The 16,017-nt window shown below is 51.1% G+C and overlaps 4 protein-coding genes across 6 annotated transcripts in view; 1 reads left to right on the plus strand and 3 right to left on the minus strand.

Annotated features, from left to right (window-relative positions):
• SNED1 (sushi, nidogen and EGF like domains 1) overlaps positions 1–16,017 on the plus strand; it is a 120,568-nt gene that overhangs the window by 91,677 nt on the left and 12,874 nt on the right. The gene's annotated exons all lie outside the window — the stretch shown is intronic.
• On the minus strand, positions 509–7,985 carry RNF168 (ring finger protein 168). The gene is made up of 7 exons (XM_069864691.1): positions 7,663–7,985; positions 6,162–6,505; positions 5,751–5,827; positions 4,691–4,867; positions 3,858–3,982; positions 3,482–3,569; positions 509–2,887 (listed from the first exon to the last, which is right to left on the minus strand). Exons 2-7 carry the CDS (start codon positions 6,460–6,462, stop codon positions 1,832–1,834), a joined length of 1,824 nt encoding a protein of 607 aa, XP_069720792.1. The 5' UTR covers positions 6,463–6,505; positions 7,663–7,985; the 3' UTR covers positions 509–1,831.
• Positions 9,017–11,840, minus strand: SMCO1 (single-pass membrane protein with coiled-coil domains 1). Its single transcript, XM_069864888.1, has 3 exons — positions 11,630–11,840; positions 10,198–10,347; positions 9,017–9,305 (listed from the first exon to the last, which is right to left on the minus strand). Exons 1-3 carry the CDS (start codon positions 11,677–11,679, stop codon positions 9,170–9,172), a joined length of 336 nt encoding a protein of 111 aa, XP_069720989.1. The 5' UTR covers positions 11,680–11,840; the 3' UTR covers positions 9,017–9,169.
• WDR53 (WD repeat domain 53) lies at positions 12,261–15,562 on the minus strand. 2 transcript variants are annotated; one of them, XM_069864848.1, is made up of 3 exons: positions 14,924–15,555; positions 14,538–14,817; positions 12,261–13,513 (listed from the first exon to the last, which is right to left on the minus strand). In XM_069864848.1, the coding sequence occupies exons 2-3, from the start codon at positions 14,652–14,654 to the stop codon at positions 12,926–12,928; spliced, it is 705 nt and encodes a 234-aa protein (XP_069720949.1). In that variant the 5' UTR covers positions 14,655–14,817; positions 14,924–15,555; the 3' UTR covers positions 12,261–12,925. The 2 variants fall into 2 exon arrangements, with proteins under 2 accessions (XP_069720949.1, XP_069720948.1); XM_069864847.1 differs by having other exon boundaries at positions 14,538–15,562.

The raw sequence follows: 16,017 nt of genomic DNA on the forward strand, positions 1-16,017 counted from the left end.
CAGAGCTTGAGGCCATTCCCTCTCGTCCTGTCCCCTGTCCCTTGGGAGAAGAGCCCAGCTCCCTCCTCTCCACAACCTCCTTTCAGGGAGTTGGAGAGAGCAATGAGGTCTCCCCTCAGCCTCCTCTTCTCCAGGCTAAACACCCCCAGCTCTCTCAGCCGCTCCTCATAAGGCCTGTTCTCCAGCCCCCTCACCAGCTTTGTTGCTCTTCTCTGGACTCGCTCCAGAGCCTCAACATCCTTCTTGTGGTGAGGGGCCCAGAACTGACCCCAGGATTCGAGGAGTGGTCTCCCCAGGGCCAAGTACAGAGGGAGAAGAACCTCCCTGGACCTGCTGGTCACGCCGTTTCTGATCCAAGCCAAGATGCCGAAGAGGCCAAGCGAGTGGTTTGCCACCCGTGACCCGCTGTGACCTTCTCAAAGAGCAGCTCACAGCTTTTATTTAGGAGAATGCCACCCTTCCTGGCACGTGGGCAAAGAAAAAACCCCACTCCCCTTTGGGCTCAGTGCGCTGCTCACTCTTTCAACAATGAATCAGTTCGAGTTTTTTCTAACTCAAAATAATAGAAGCCACCGCCTGATGTATTTTGTTACAAACTTCTCAGAAACAAGTTAAACTCTATCCCTAAGGTTCAAAAAAAGTGCACATGTAGAGCCTCTACGAAGAGCACACGCGCTTTGGCGACGCAAATTAGCACTTTGCTCCCTTCCAGAAGTACAGGACAAAAGCATCTCATTACGAGCAAGAAAGGCCAAACAACAGTTTCGTAACAGCAAGGGAAAAACTAGTCTAGGGACACGCCCCTTGTAGGTCAACACCAGCCTCAACATCCTCCAGGTCTCACCTTCTCCCACGTCCAAATCGGAATGATCATGCTTTAATCCCAACCAGAGAGAGCACCAGGTAATCCCTCTAAAAACAGGAGAGGAACACAGCTATGGCCAGGCACGGCAGTCACGCGACTCTTAATTGTCATTAAACTCCCATTTTCAGTCATTCCCCACCTTCTGCTTTACAATTCTCCATGCCAAATGTCTTCTAGACTGTTGTTTTGGGGTTTTTTTTAATATTACAGGTCTTTAATCAGACTCAAGCCAGTCCGAGTAGGAAAATTAAACAGCATACGGGTAACATCCTCGTACAAGAATAAAGGTGCGGAATAATAGCAATAAGAAAAAAAAAGGACCTTTTTTCCTATGGGCAGTCAGAGCTGCCGACACGACCTCTGGGATGAGAGGTAAATACAACCCACAGTCACTTATACCACTGGCATCTAGGGAAGACCCCTGGCTTTGACAGTGGGAGAAGGGCCTGGGTTTTCCCCCTCCCTGTCCAAGAAAGGAGTTAGTGTCGGAGAGGGAAAAAGCGGCTGCAAGACTGGCAGTCCGTTACGCTCATGAACTGTTGGTCAAGCAATGCAATTCCACAATGAAACGGAGGCCTGCAATTGGGATTTAGTCTGACAGAACATGGCTGTGCCGAGTACAGCTTCAGACTCATTTTTGATTGTTTCCTCTGTGGAATGCGCATCCTTTCCATAAAAGGCACCAAATGATCGCTTTCAGGTAAGACCATCAGTTATTTTTGGTTTTAAACGCTAACAGTATTGAAAAGTATGGGAACGTAAGCGCTAGAAAACAAGAACAGACCAGTTAAAATTTCTCCAAGGGGGTGAACGGCATTAGAACTTCTCAGAACACAAAACTTTGTGACTCAAAGCAACACCCCTCAAAATAACTTTAGAACAGTTCCCAGGAAGCTTTGTAACATGGGAGAAAGCACGACCATGGCTTCCATTCCTCTCCCACCATGCGTCTGTGGTGCTGTCGATCTACTCCGTAACAGAGCTTTGAAACATCTGAAGGATTGTCTTTTGCTTGTTCTTAGGGAGCGAACAAATATCGTTTGAGTCGCTGGCATTGACCACGCAATTCAAAACCTTTCCACCCTTGCTGCCGGGCAATTTCATTTGGACTCTGGTAGGAGGCTGCCAGTTTTCATCACAAGAACCCTTCCAGCTCTTGCGGTGATTTGTATCAGCCTGTTTTTTTGGTCCCTTCGAGGTTTTTGCCATCTTAGAACTCCCCTTCCTAGCAGAGGAGTCTTTTACAGCCTGACGCGCTTTGGTGCGAAGCAGGTACTCATCTGGAGAGCCCTTCTGTCGATTCAGTGTCTTTTCCTCCTTGTTAATCTCCTTCTGCAGCTGCAGAGCCAAAAGCCGGTCCTGCTCCTCCTGCACGTGCCTCTCGTAGAACACCTGCTCAAAGGCTCTCTGCATTTCCAAGTTCACATCATTTATCTGCTCCCCTTGATCCTCAGAACCTTCTGGAAGAGTTTTTCTCCTCTTGTCAAGCACACACAAGTCCACTACTGATTCAGCTGGCAGCTCAGGTGACTTTCTTTTTGGAGTCTCCTTAGAGTTCAGCAGTGTCTCTGGTTTCTCCTCATCCAAGCGTCCAACCACCTGTGCAATATCCCACACTGCACTCTTGCTGTCAGGCATCACAGAATTTGTTGCTGACTGATTACAGTCAGAGATGTCAGGGTTTATGCTTTTTACACGTGTTAAACTGCCACCGTCTGACTCGATTCCATCATCTTCTCCTTTGGATCCACGAACAATCGTTCCAGACCCTTCCCCTTCTGCAATTCCATGAAGTGCATCTGGAACTTCGTCTCCTAGACAATTCGGTCCCACTGTTTTTTCCTGCCTACCAGTAGTAGTTTCCCCTGAAGCTGAGGCACTGAAATAGTTCATGCACAATTCCAAAAACGAATCCTTAGCACTGGAATCTTTATTCACACTGGTTAGTTGGGGAGACAGCGTTGGCATTTCCTCTTGCTCATTTTGCCATGCAGAACTGCTGCCCTCATAGCTGTTGGTCTCCTGAAGAAAAGGGAGAGATTGATAATAAAGTGAATTTATCGAAAGGCAATGGTACCAATAAAATGCCAATCTCGCTTCTTACAGCTGCACTGCTCATTACTCTGGGATATTAACTTCGATTCTAACAGAAGCTTTGCTAAAGGACTGAAAACACAACCATGGTGTTCTCCTCTTAGCAAGGACTTAAATGAGGGTATTACCCTGCTCATCCTCTTTTGAAGCCTGACAGGGAAGCTCAGGCAGATGGACACATGGAGTGATGAAAAACAGAGTGTAGCCTCCTCCGGGGAGCTCCAGAACCATCACTGTGGTTTTACACAGTGTCGTTTGCAGCCCAGAGCTCGCTGAAGACACTCAGGTAAGGCACTTGCAAGGTAACTACCAAAGTAAGCTGCAGGTGCGTGTGGGGGGGCTGCCAAGCGCGGTTTGTTCCACTTTGGGGAATCGTGAACGTGGAAGGCAGTTCAAGAACGGCAAAATAAACTGCCTGGTGCTGATGCGCAAGGGGAAAATAGGGATGGCAATCCTATGGACAAGGGGAAAATAATGCATAGCTACCAACACTGAGATCTGTAACAAAATGATTCCAGTTACCACAAAGCCAGAGTCACGCCTTCCTCTTTCTGCTGTTCCAGAGAATGGCGCTGATGCTGATCTATGAAGAACCTTTGGAGACAGGTACCTTAAAGGGGGGAAAGATATACCTTTATAAACTTTGTTTTACTTGAATAGTCAGTACTTTGCATTAATCAAGATCTTCAGGTTCACTCTGACGCATGAAAACAGCAAGAGAAGGGCAAGCACCTCCCTCTCCTACATCTTATCCTGTGAGGAGATGTTCTAACCCTCAACAGTTTACACTTACCCCAGAGAAGTTGGACTCCAGGATTCCAAAGAAGCAAATGCAGCAGAGGGACACCATTCCAAAAATCAGACCAATAATTAAAGAAGAGAAACTTCAATCTCTTACTTTTGAATGTCTCCAGAGCTGCTTGGTTTGTTCCTAATCTTGCACAAATGAGCCGGTGATGTTTCAGCAGAGGGACTGCCGGCTTGGGATGGGCTGCTGAGCACGTGTGTCCTGGAATCCTCATTCTTTTGCAACAAGGAAAAACAGCATCAAATAAAACAAAAACGCAACACAAACTGGAGAAAAAAGAAAATGAAGAAGGACTTTGCTTCTGCTGCAGAAACAGTTACTTTTGCCTAAATAATTCCATAACGGTAAGTAACGGAATAAAAATTTTACATGTGCTGTTCATTTTCCTGTACCTGGCATTAAGGGGTAGAGGTTTTGCTCCAGTAACTCACTAAGGAGCAGAGCCCAGCACTCACCTCTCTACAACCTCCTTCCCAGGAGCTGCAGAGAGCGATGAGGTCTCCCCAGAGCCTCCTCCAGGCTAAACAGCCCCGGGTCCCTCAGCTGCCTCTCAGAACCCTTGTTCTCCAGCCCCTTCCCCAGCTCCGTTCCCTTCTCTGGACACACTCCAGCCCCTCAATGTCCTCCTTGGCGTGAGGGGCCCAAACTGAACACAATATGTGAAGTTTCAAAGCCTGTCAACATCTGCCACATGTTTCAAGCTCATAAGCTACAGGTAAAAATGTTTGGGGTATTCCACCCTCCTGGTGCTTCTTCAAAAACCAACGGTCAATCCAGGATCTGAAGTACTAGGGGGTGACCACAGCTTCCAACTACAGTGAAAATAAACTTTACATTAGCCAAAATCTTAACTTTTGTTCTGAGCAGTCAAAGCAGCTGCACTCTGCCACCACCTTCTATTGCCCGCATTAATCTTAACTCACCAGGCTGTTGCTCAGCTGCCATGCCAACTCCTCGTCTTCCTTCAGCTGCTTCTCCATCTCCCTCCGTCTCTCTTCTGCCAGCCTGTTCTCCTTCTCCTCTTCTGCCAGAAGGCGCTGGATATATTCTTCACTTGCCTTGTTCTCCTCTTGTTCATGCGCTCGCCTTTCTGCTTCCACCTAAAACAGTTTTTTTTCAATGTTCCTACTGCACGAGCACATTTCACACCAGAGCCTCTCAGCTGAGGCTTCTTCAACATGAACGATTCCCTGTTTGCAAGGGCTCTCTGACACTTCAAAGCCAGCATTTAACTACACAGCTTTCTAGAGGTGGAAGAACCAAACTAATTCTGTGTGCAGAGCTGTCACTTTGGTAACAGTGACCTACAATGTGGTTTTGGTAAGACCACATCATTAACCGTGCTAGCATGCAAGGTTAAAATTCAACTACTTGACTTTGAAAACATGAGTGACAAAACCTAAGATCTCCAAATACACGGGTCACAGAAAAACTCTGATTTAGACTCTTTATAAGGCTGGCTGCAAGCTAGGTCACAGTGTTTCCTCAGCCTGCTTTTACCGGTGTAATGCTGTTAGCACAAGGTGCAAGAAGAAAGCACTTTCTTCAGAGCCCTGACACACGCAGAGCCCAACACAGCAGGCCAAGAGTATCAAATCCGCCTTCTTCACAGCAGACACCCACTCATGGTCAATCATGGAATCATAGAACGGTTTGGGTTGGAAGGGACCTTAAAGCCCATCCAGTTCCTGGTTCCCTGGGCAACCTCCTCTGGACTCGCTCCAACAGAGCCGTGTCCTTCTGTGCTGAGGACTCCAGAACTGAACACAGGACTCAAACATGTCAAACAGAAGGAAGTTTCTCCTTTTCCTTAAAGGATAAAATCTGAATCCATGCCTCAGCAGTGACCAGCACGTGCTTGCAGCAGCTGTGACCTTTTAAGTGTCTTTCTTTTCCATTAAATACTATCCCAGCTGTTTGTGGGAACAATTAAAATACCAAAATACACAGCATTTATGTTGTTAACTGCATTTTTAGACTCACCTTGCTAATCTCTGCCTCGTATTCCTGTCTCAGTTCCCCTGGCTTGCTCAGCTGGTGCCGCGGCTGGGGGACAAAGACTAAACAAGGGGAAGGAGCAAAAGAAGCAAGGAGTTAACCCGATTTCACTTCGTTTACTCCCACATCACACCTGTAGGCTTGGAGACTCCTGCCCATCCAATTCCACCCTCAGCCACAGGCAGAGACACCTCCCACTGGCCCAGGCTGCTCCAAGCCCCATCCAACCTGGCCTTGAACCCCTCCAGGGATGGGGCAGCCCCCCCTGCTCTGGGGAACCTGGGCCAGGGCCTCAGCACCCAAACACAGCTCCTTATTTCACAACATCCAAAGTCCACCAACCGTAACTGCTGTGGTGACACAAGGGCATCCCAGGACAAATGACATCTCACTTACTTTCCTCTTCCAAATCCTGCCCATTAATCCTACGCTCACACTCCTTCGGGTAATTCTTCTGGATCTTTTCCCAAAGTTCCCAGTTGACGAGAGTATTTCGGCGAGCGTTGTACCGGGCCCAAGAGGAGACTCGGCGCCGACAAAAGGGGCAAGAAAGACTGGCATTTTCAACAGTCTGCTGGAAACAGGAATTGCACAGGGTATGGTTGCAAGGCAGCGTAACAGGCTCCACAAAGATCTCCATGCAGATTTGGCAGAGGCAGTCGGACAAGGAAAGCGGAGCCTGCGATTTCTTCGCCATGCTGACTCGGGGTAGGGGAGCAAGATCAGCACAACGCTAGGACCTGAAAAAAACATACATTTTACTTCACAAAAAAATTAATACGAGAGAAACTAGAAACTGCTCAGGTTTACAGCTGCTTTATTAACACACTGGTGCATTTAGAAGCCTGCTGATGTGATTATTTTTGCTCATGATCTGAGAGATTCTCAGCTTTCGGAGGAGGATATCGGTGTTTTCAGAAGCCAAGGAGAATCTGCAGGAGCTTCTTCTACTGCAGCTTCCTGTGAGATGCAACAGGAATTGCAGGGATAGCGAGAAGGTGGTGAGGAGAGAGGGGACAGAAGGTGGGAGTCCTGCCAGCACAGACCCCCTGTTAGTAACAACCCACAGTCACATCTAGTGAATCCGTCACCACTGTGACCTTAACCTCCATTTTGTCAATTTTTCAGCAGGTGCACATCCTCCAAAAGCTGCTTCTCGAACAGACCCGGTTCCAGAATATTTTGAAGATGAAATAAAACACCCTGCATTCAGTTCCGGAGCACTCAGCGCAGGGAGGACATGGATCTGCTGGAACGAGTCAAGGAGGCCACGATGATCTGAGGGCTGAGAAACTCTGCTATGGGGACAGGCTGAGAGCTGGGGGTGTTCAGCCTGGAGAAGAGAAGGCGGCGGGGAGACCTTAGAGCAGCTTCTAGTGCGGAAAGGGGCTGCAGGAAAGCTGGGGAGGGGCTCTGGATCAGGGAGGGCAGGGATGGGACAAGGGGGAACGGTTTTGAGCTGCAAAAGGGGAGATTGAGATGAGATCTTGGGGAGAAAGATTTTGCTGTGAGGGTGGGGAGGCCCTGGCCCAGGCTGCCCAGAGCAGGGGTGGCTGCCCCATCCCTGGAGGGGTTCAAGGCCGGGTTGGATGGGGCTTGGAGCCCCTGATCAGTGGGAGGTGTCCCTGCCCATGGCAGGGGTGGGACTGGATGGCTTTGAGGGCCCTTGTAACCCACCCCATGAGTCTCAGGCCCCTACACAGCAGGGGCTCGTCCTCCTTCCCCCTTTCACTCGAAGCGGGAAACGAAAACCCAGAGCCCGGGCCAGAGCAAACGCCGCCCGGCCCAGGGACCCCTCAGCACCGCTGACCCCGCGCAGGATTTGCCCTCTTGGCCCAGAAACCCTGTGGAGGAGAGAAAACAAATAAAAAGACACCAAAAAAGGGGGCAAACCCACCGTTTTTTTAGGTTACGGGAGCGTAACAAAGTCCTCACGGGCTCAGGAGGCGGCTCCGGCGCGGAGGGAGCCCTGCGCAGGGGGGTGGATTCACCCAATTCAGGCCTTTTTTGCCCTGGAAAAGCTCCTGGAGGGCGCGGAGGCGCCGGCCCCGCCGGTAGCAGCGCGGGGAGGAGCGGCTGGGCCGGGATCCCCGGGACCGGGGGCGAAACTCCCCGGCACGGCCCCCCGAGCGGCCGCCAACGGAATGGCCGCCGCCCGCCTCCGCCTGAGGGGCAGGGGGCTGCTCCTCCTTCTCCTCCTCCTCCCGATGACGATGTGCTCCTCCTCCTTCTCCTGGGGGTGGTGGTGTTCCTCCTTCTCCTCCTTCTCCTCCTCCTCCTCCTCCTCCTTCTCCTCCTCTCCTCTTCTTTCTCCTCTTCCTCCTCTTCCTCCTCTTCTTTCTCCTCTTTCCCCTCTTCTTTCTCCTCCTCCTTCTCCTCTTCTTTCTCCTCCTCCTTCTCCTCTTCTTTCTCCTCCTCCTTCTCCTCTTCTTTCTCCTCCTTCTCCTCTTCTTTCTCCTCCTTCTCCTCTTCTTTCTCCTCCTTCTCCTCTTCTTTCTCCTCCTTCTTCTCCTTCTCCTGGGGGTGGTGCTTCTTTCTCCTCCTTCTCCTCCTCCTTCTCCTCCTTCTTCTCCTTCTCCTGGGGGTGGTGCTTCTTTCTCCTCCTCCTTCTCCTCCTCCTTCTCCTCCTTCTTCTCCTCCTTCTTCTCCTCCTTCTTCTCCTTCTCCCGGGGGTGGTGCTTCTTTCTCCTCCTTCTCCTCCTCCTTCTCCTCCTCCTTCTCCTCCTTCTTCTCCTCCTTCTTCTCCTTCTCCTGGGGGTGGTGCTTCTTTCTCCTCCTTCTCCTCCTCCTTCTCCTCCTCCTTCTCCTCCTCCTTCTCCTCCTCCTTCTCCTCCTCCTTCTCCTCCTCCTTCTCCTCTTTCTCTTCCTTCTCCTCTTTCTCTTCCTTCTCCTCTTCTTTCTCTTCCTTCTCCTCTTCTTTCTCCTCATTCTTCTCCTTCTCTTCCTTCTCCTCCTTCTCCTCTTCCTTCTGATGATGATGCTCCTCCGTCTCCTCCTCCTCCTGCTGTTCCTTCTCCTGCTCCTCCTCCACCACCTCCTTCTCCCTCTGTTCCTTCTGCTCCCCCTTCCTCCTGCTGCTCCTCTTCCTCCTTCTCCTCCTCCTTCAGCCGGGAGAGATGGAGCAGCCCCTCCGCCTCCCCGGGGATACCAGAGCGTTCCAGCCCCACAAACACCTGTGGATTCCCCAACGGAGTGTTCCAGCCCCACAAATCAAAACTTAGGAATAACACAAAGCCACTTCATTACCGATTTCTCTATCAAGAAGAGTCTTTTATTGATGGGGTCTCAGTCCAAGCCATTCATGCATGCTGAAAACCTCGGGCGGTTCCTCGTATGTTGGAGGAAACCATGTCTATTCATTAGCATTCCCAGACTAATTACACATATTAATTACACACTCAGAACTACTTTTGTATGCCTCCTCCCTTTTGTGCATGCCCAGATATTTCAGGTGGGGGTCTTCGAGGGTCTTGGGTCTCTTGAGCAGTCCTTGAGGGCCATCGTCCACCAGAACTGTCCTTTGAAGCCTTCACACGTGGCCTGCAAACCAGGTCGTCTCACCCCCTAATTAGTGGTGTTGGTGAACCCAACCCTTTTCTGTTGCCTACACATCTCTCCAGAACTGTTTGGTTTGGGCTCCTTTGTTTCGAGGCTTCCGATCAAGCCATCTGGAGCCCAGTAAGTTAATCAAGAAGGACAGCTTACATCATGCCAGCATCTTGCAAGAAACCACCCGTGTCCTGGGCTGCACCCAGAGCCGTGGGGCCAGCAGGGAGGGAGGGGATCCTGCCCCTCTGCTCAGCTCTGAGAGACCCACCTGGAGCCCCGGGTCCAGCTTTGGAGTCCCCAGCATAAGGAGATGGAGCTGTTGGAACAGGTCCAGGGGAGGCCACAGAGATGATCTGAGGGCTGGAGCACCTCTGCTATGGGGACAGGCTGAGAGAGCTGGGATTGTTCAAGTGGAGAAGAGAAGCCTCAGGGGAGACCTTAGAGCAGCTTCCAGGGCCGAAAGGGGCTCCAGGAAAGCTGGGGAGGGGCTCTGGATCAAGGAGGGCAGGGATGGGACAAGGGGGAATGGCTTTAAATTGGAAGGGGGAAGATTTAGATGAGACATTAGGAAGAAAGTCTTCACAATGAAGGTGATGAGGCCCAGGTTGCCCAGAGCAGGGGTGGCTGCCCCATCCCTGGAGGGGTTCAAGGCCAGGTTGGATGGGGCTTGGAGCCCCTGATCCAGTGGGAGGTGTCCCTGCCCATGGTAGGGGTGGGACTGGATGGGCTTTGAGGTTCCTTCCAACCCAACCCATTCTATGATTCTATAAAATACAATTAACCAATACAACAACAGGAACGTAGTTTCCCCCCCATGTTTCTGCCGTGAAATGCTTCCTGACTGGAAGGCTTTCTGCACAGGTTGGATTGTGCAGCTCCTCACCTCTCCACCGGCAGACCCGGCCACAGGCCCTCCTGACTCTTCTCCTCCTCCAGCGCCTGGCTCTGCAGCTCAAACTTCCACGCCAGCTTCCGCAGGCTGGAGTCCAGGGCGACGAAGCGAGAAGCCACGCTCTGCAGCTGGGCCTCCACCCTGCGGGGTGGAAAGCAAGGGTGCTCCATCAGGACACAGGGTGCTCTGCTGGGACAGCAAGGGACAATCCCTCTGTGCTGGGAGCAACTCCAAACCCGGCTCTGAGGCTCCTCCTGCCCTGCACAAATCACCAAATATTCAGCTTTTTTGGACATTGTTGGCCTTTTTGACCCTTCCCTGGCGCAGAGGTCTCAGAAGTTGTAAATCCAGACACAGGATTTGTATTTGGGTGTGTCTGTGGGTCTCAACCGTTGGCACCAACATCAGTGGCACAGAGTTTTTCATTAATATGTTTTGAGGCAATTCATGTTTTTATTTGTAGTGTTATGAGGCCAGGTTGAGAGAGTTGGGGTTATTCAAGTGGAGAAGAGAAGGCTGCGGTGAGACCTTAGAGCAGCTTCCAGTGCTGAAAGGGGCTCCAGGAAAGCTGGGGAGGGGCTCTGGATCAGGGAGGGCAGGGACAGGATGAGGGGGAATGGTTTTGAGCTGAAAGAGAGATGAGATCTTGGGAAGGAATATTTTGCTGTGAGGGTGGGGAGGCCCTGGCCCAGCTTGCCCAGAGCAGTGGTGGCTGCCCCATCCCTGGAGGGGTTCAAGGCCAGGCTGGATGGGGCTTGGAGCCCCTGATCCAGTGGGAGGCGTCCCTGCCCATGGCAGGGGAGGGACTAGACGGGCTTTGAGGTCTATTCTGACCCAAACCATCCTGTGATTCCATGATTTCACAGTGTCTGCCAGCTGGTGCTCGATATCATTTCCACAGCACCTTTAATAGAAAGATATGAAAAGCCCACTGAGAGGGAACACAGCCTGTCTCTAATGGTGGAGAATTTCAGACCCATTTCCCACTCTTGCAGATGAGCGTGCTCATGGCTCACACACCACCCTCCGATCGCCGTCGGTGCTGTCACCGCAGCAGCACGCAGAGACGGGCCCCAGCAGGGGTGACTCAGGCTGTTTTATTTTACAGAAGCCTACGAACATGTCGATCAAGTGCTCCCTTGCCAAGAGCCGGCTCTGGAAATGGAAGGTGAATCAGCGTCACCTCTGTCACTGTTCCTCAGTGACAGTCACTTTCTTCCTTTAAACTTACAAGAAAGAAGATTGCTCCCACCCCACTCCCTTCCCAGACACGCACAGTGCACGTTCCCATCGGATTGCCCACGGACATTGCCAAGGAAGCGCGGGTTTGTCGCCCTGTTGGGGCTCCCCTCGCCTGCCCTTCTCCCTCTGCCCCTTGTCCTTCCCTGTTCCTCACGCAGTGTGAGCACGACCCCTCGGTGACCTGTTCAGTGTCTCGTTCAGGGAGTGCAGAGAGATGCTGCTCTTCGCCATCTTCCCGAAGAACACGAAGAGAATAAATAAAAGAAGGAATAAAAGCCAGAGTGGGCTTGAGCCTCCCTCCTGAAGCAGGTGGCGACACTAGGGACAAGGATCTGGCTCCTGCGGGTGGCTGTTTGTGCAGAGGCTTTTTATAGACCCTGCATCCAAATATAGACTGTGGGTGCACACAGATGGGCATGGACATCCCATATAGAACCTCGCTGCTGGACGGATCCTCTGTCTTCACAGCTGAGATCAAGGACAAGGTCCTGCACCCGGGTCAGGTCCAATCTGAACCTGCCCTGGTGCAACTTGAGGCCATTTCCTCTCGTCCTATCCCTGTCACTTGAGAGAAGAGCCCAGCACAAATCCAGCGTTCCCACTTAGTTATGTTCTCCCTACTTTCAAGTCACAAATCCCAAGATGTTTCTAGCTCGCCAAGCTCTGCTCATTGCGTTTCTAAGGCTTTGAAAAGGGTGGAAGTCTCTGGGGAAGGAAGAGCTGTGCCTTTGGCCTCTCGTACCCCTATGATGGGGATGCAGAACCCTTCTCAACACAGAAGCCTGGCGCTATACAGTACAAGGAAGCAGAGAGAGAGAGAGAAAGCATTTATTAAGACAAGCATAGTTCTTTTTCCCTGGATAAACAACTCGCTGCATACGACAGCTGACCCGTTAAACAGACGTTAACATTCTCCCCTGCTCTTTCACTCACTCCAGTGTGAAGAAACCCAACTACCAACGACCAGTGAAGTAATTTGATTACTCCTTCGCTGATGCTTCTCCACTCTCATATGCAGCTGCTGACAAACCACAGAGGTAGTGCCCTCAATGGGCACTTCCAGCCGGCTGTGACACAGTTCGGTGAGGAGAGGAATGCCAAGTGCTGCGAATGTTCACAACGCGGTGGCACCTCTGATAGCTCTCACCATCCTCAACGAGCACCGGAGGTGTCCCCATTAGCGTGGATGTCCTCCTCCAACCTTAATTACATCAGCTTAGGCAGGAACTAACATTATCCCCAAATGCATTAAAACCCGTTTCAGTTAAATTCAAGAAGCAAACTCCCAGCCCCACAAACCACTGCAGCGAATAGCAGCAACGCAGCGCAAAGCCAGTCACACCACGAATTGCTGCCCAAACACCCAGCAATCCCTTTTTCTGAAGGATGCAGCAGGGCTGCTGCTCTGTTCACGGGCAGCAGGTGTAACTGGACTCGTTTATAACACTCGGAGAAGCAGAATTTGCCACCTCAGTGCTTACAGCTCTGGCAATGGATACACAGACACAGAACTGCTCTGATCAGCAACTAACACTCTCCTGGAGCCTTTGATCTCCGTGCAGGAGAGCCAGTTCACCTTCTCTCCGTGCTGAATGGTCAGCTTTGGTAAAACTTTAACAGGTTCATTTGAAGCCACTTTGTTAAGTTTCCCATCTTTCCTAGTGGAAGCAGGTGCTTGGGCCTTCCTTCTCTGGAGGGATTTTGCTGGGCTTTTCAGCTGCTTTCCGATGTCACTGCCAACATCCCAGAGCAAGACTTTCCCGTCATTTCCTCCAGTCAACAGCCAGTACACTCCTGGCAGAAAGAGAACCTGCGATACTCCCAAGCTGTGACCCTGGAATTCCAGCTCCCGTTCAAACTTGGCACCGGTGACTCTGAATATCCTGACTTTACCATCTTGAGCTCCGCAGGCAAAGACGTTGCCGCACGATGCGACAGACAGGGAGTGGGCAAGCGGTGGGTTAAGGAACTGGCCGGCTGACTGTGGGCTGTCTGCCTCCATTTCCCGTTGCTGCAGGTTGGTGGACCACAAGGGACGAGCTTTCTGCAGGTTCCACAGCATAACCTGGGAAAAGAAGGATGAATTAATAATCTGTCCAGTACCGACTTTAAATAAAATCAAGTCTTTCACTGCCAGTAAACAAAAAAGGCAACCACAACTCGGGTTCTAGCAGAGCCAGGGCTGTGGAGGAGGAGGAGTGTATGAATTTATACAGCAAACCTTTTGGCACAATTCCCAAACACTCATCCTGACCCCTCAGCAGAGTCAGGGAGTCAGACCTTCAGATCTTAGAGCGGCTTCCAGCACGGAAAGGGGTGCAAGAAATCTGGGGAGGGGCTCTTGATCAGAGAGGGCAGGGATGGGATGAGGGGAAATGGCTTAAACTGGAGGGGGGAAAGATTTAGATTAGACATTAGGACATTACATGTCAACCACTGGAACGGATTACTGAAAACACCTGTTCTTGGTGGCCAACTTTGGCCATGTGACCCAAAACTTCATTAAATCTTTACACGTTTTTTCTCAGAACGCTTCCACGAGTGGCGTGTAATGGACAATGTTTCCTCTTGACGAGGACAGAGAAGCGTAAAAAGCAAAGAACCTAGAAGACTTCCAACAGGTTAATCAGAACAAAGGGAAAATGATAAAAATGGCTTGTCCTTATACCTCGAAAGACACTTATCTACCTCTAGTCAAATATTCTTGCTAGCATCCTGTCTGCTTCAAGCATTTTGCATTTTCCTGATCATCACCAGCCATAACTGATCACTAGGGGTAACTTCTGGCTTTGCTGGACACCGTGGTACAAGCCAGCTTTACACCATGTTGTGGTTTCCTCCCACCCTGCTCACTTTTAGACTGTAAATATTAGGGAAGATAATAATGGGGAGAGGAACCGCTGAGTAGAAAATGGTGTAAACAGCCCGACACGGTTTCTACGCCACTTTGGAACAGTTAAAGCAAGGAGCGCTTCTGCAGGTGCAGAAAGTGAGTGAAAGTTCGAGTGAAAATCTCTTAGCGCCTCGTTAGGCAGGTGGGGAGTCACCCTTTCGCTTCTCTAATAACCATCTACTTGCATGCAAATCACCTGCATGTCCAGTCCACAGGAAACAAGGCTCTGAGGCCGCTGAGGTCGAAAGACGACAGAGGAGCAGATGTTTGAGTGTCTCAAGGACCGGCTGACTTTCTTGTTTTCCAAGTCCATAACCTTTATTGTCCCCGAGTCATCTGCCGCAGCCAAGAAACTGTTGGTCTCGTTCACGGAGAGGCAGTTGATCTCCTCCTCATTCACGTGGAAGCGTTCAACGGGCTCCTTGAGGGATCGGACATCCAGCAAACTGATGATTTCTCCGTGGGAGGCGTAGAGCCTGGTGGGATGGCAGGGAGAGAACACCAGGGAGGTCACGTCGTCTGCCTCGGGGAACTGGTGCTGCCCCACTGGGGTGCCTCCTCCATCCCAGAGCGTGAGCTCACCTCGCTCCGCGCCGGAAGCCACCAGCCCCTCCGTGTTTACGTTCAAGCACAATATAGAGGACGAATGTCCATCAGTCCATTTGACTGCCATGTTCCAAAAAGCAAATTTCAAATTTCACACCTCTGAGACAAATAAAAATAACCCTAAGTGGAGCTGGTGGTGGTGTCCTTGCAGCAGAAACCTTCCCGAAGCCACAAGATGGTCCCGTTGACCGTAATGTGAACTACTGGAAACTCCAGTATGTGATTAAGAGGCACCTCTACAGCTCAGCACCCATATGAAACCTTGGCTCAAACAGCATCACCATCAGCCAGGACGGGGCACGGTTCCTACTGGGAGGTACTGGAAAGGTGCAAGGGGAAGACGGCAAACTGGTAAAGCCTGTCTGCAGAGAAGTCAAACTGCTCCTGCCTGGCTGGGAGCACACGCGGATATCTGCTGTTCATCCAGGTGCTGACGTGCTAGGTCGCTCGTGCCTACATCAGTTTGGAAAGCAGCCTCACAATAACTGGAACAAGAAACCTGTGCTGGCGAGAGTTGGATAGACTGGTTAACGCTGGAAGCAACTGCCCTAACTGTGATTTAACAGCATACAGTTGTGTGAATAACTTTTAAACTATTGCACACGTGTACTCGGTGTCCCTAGCGTAGCAACCGTTCCCTGCCGACTGGGGAACACTCAGGTATAAACAGCAGCATCTTTTTAAGAGAAGCGGTACCAATTTAAAGGAGGTAGTTTACAGGGCTGGAAAAGCCCTCTCAGCTCATCTGGTTCGATCATCAGCCCAAACTCCCTGTGCCTGCTTAACTGTGGCCCAAATTGCCACCTCTACAGCGTTTTGAATCCCTCCAGGGATGGAGACTCCACTCCTGCCCTGTGCAACCTCTGCCAGGGCCCGATGACCCTTTCGGTGAAAAATATTTCCCTATTGTCCAATCTGAGCCTGCCCTGGTGCAGCTTGAGGCCATTCCCTCTCATCCTATCGCCTGTCCCTTGGGAGAAGAGCCCAGCTCCCTCCTCTCCACAACCTCCTTTCAGGGAGTTGGAGAGAGCAATGAGGTCTCCCCTCAGCCTCCTCTTCTCCAGGCTAAA

The sequence above is a fragment of the Phaenicophaeus curvirostris genome, chromosome 10 (assembly GCF_032191515.1).
Source record: "Phaenicophaeus curvirostris isolate KB17595 chromosome 10, BPBGC_Pcur_1.0, whole genome shotgun sequence".
Classification (NCBI taxonomy): Eukaryota; Metazoa; Chordata; class Aves; order Cuculiformes; family Cuculidae; genus Phaenicophaeus; species Phaenicophaeus curvirostris.

Excerpts from the sequence above, each read along its gene's own strand:
- SMCO1 (XM_069864888.1), bottom strand. The coding sequence starts at position 11,679 with ATGGCGAAGAGCAGCATCTCTCTGCACTCCCTGAACGAGACACTGAAC. Across the intron at positions 10,348-11,629 it reads CTGAACGAGACACTGAACAG|GGTGGAGGCCCAGCTGCAGA; the intron begins GTCACCGAGGGG and ends TCCACCCCGCAG. Across the intron at positions 9,306-10,197 it reads CCGGGTCTGCCGGTGGAGAG|GCCACGTGTGAAGGCTTCAA; the intron begins GTGAGGAGCTGC and ends CCTGGTTTGCAG.
- RNF168 (XM_069864691.1), bottom strand. The coding sequence starts at position 6,462 with ATGGCGAAGAAATCGCAGGCTCCGCTTTCCTTGTCCGACTGCCTCTGC. Across the intron at positions 4,868-5,750 it reads ACGAGGCAGAGATTAGCAAG|GTGGAAGCAGAAAGGCGAGC; the intron begins GTGAGTCTAAAA and ends AAACTGTTTTAG. Across the intron at positions 3,570-3,857 it reads AGCTCTGGAGACATTCAAAA|GTACCTGTCTCCAAAGGTTC; the intron begins GTAAGAGATTGA and ends CCCCCCTTTAAG.
- WDR53 (XM_069864847.1), bottom strand. The coding sequence starts at position 15,014 with ATGGCAGTCAAATGGACTGATGGACATTCGTCCTCTATATTGTGCTTG. Across the intron at positions 13,514-14,537 it reads CCTGTGGACTGGACATGCAG|GTTATGCTGTGGAACCTGCA; the intron begins GTGATTTGCATG and ends TTCTTTTCCCAG.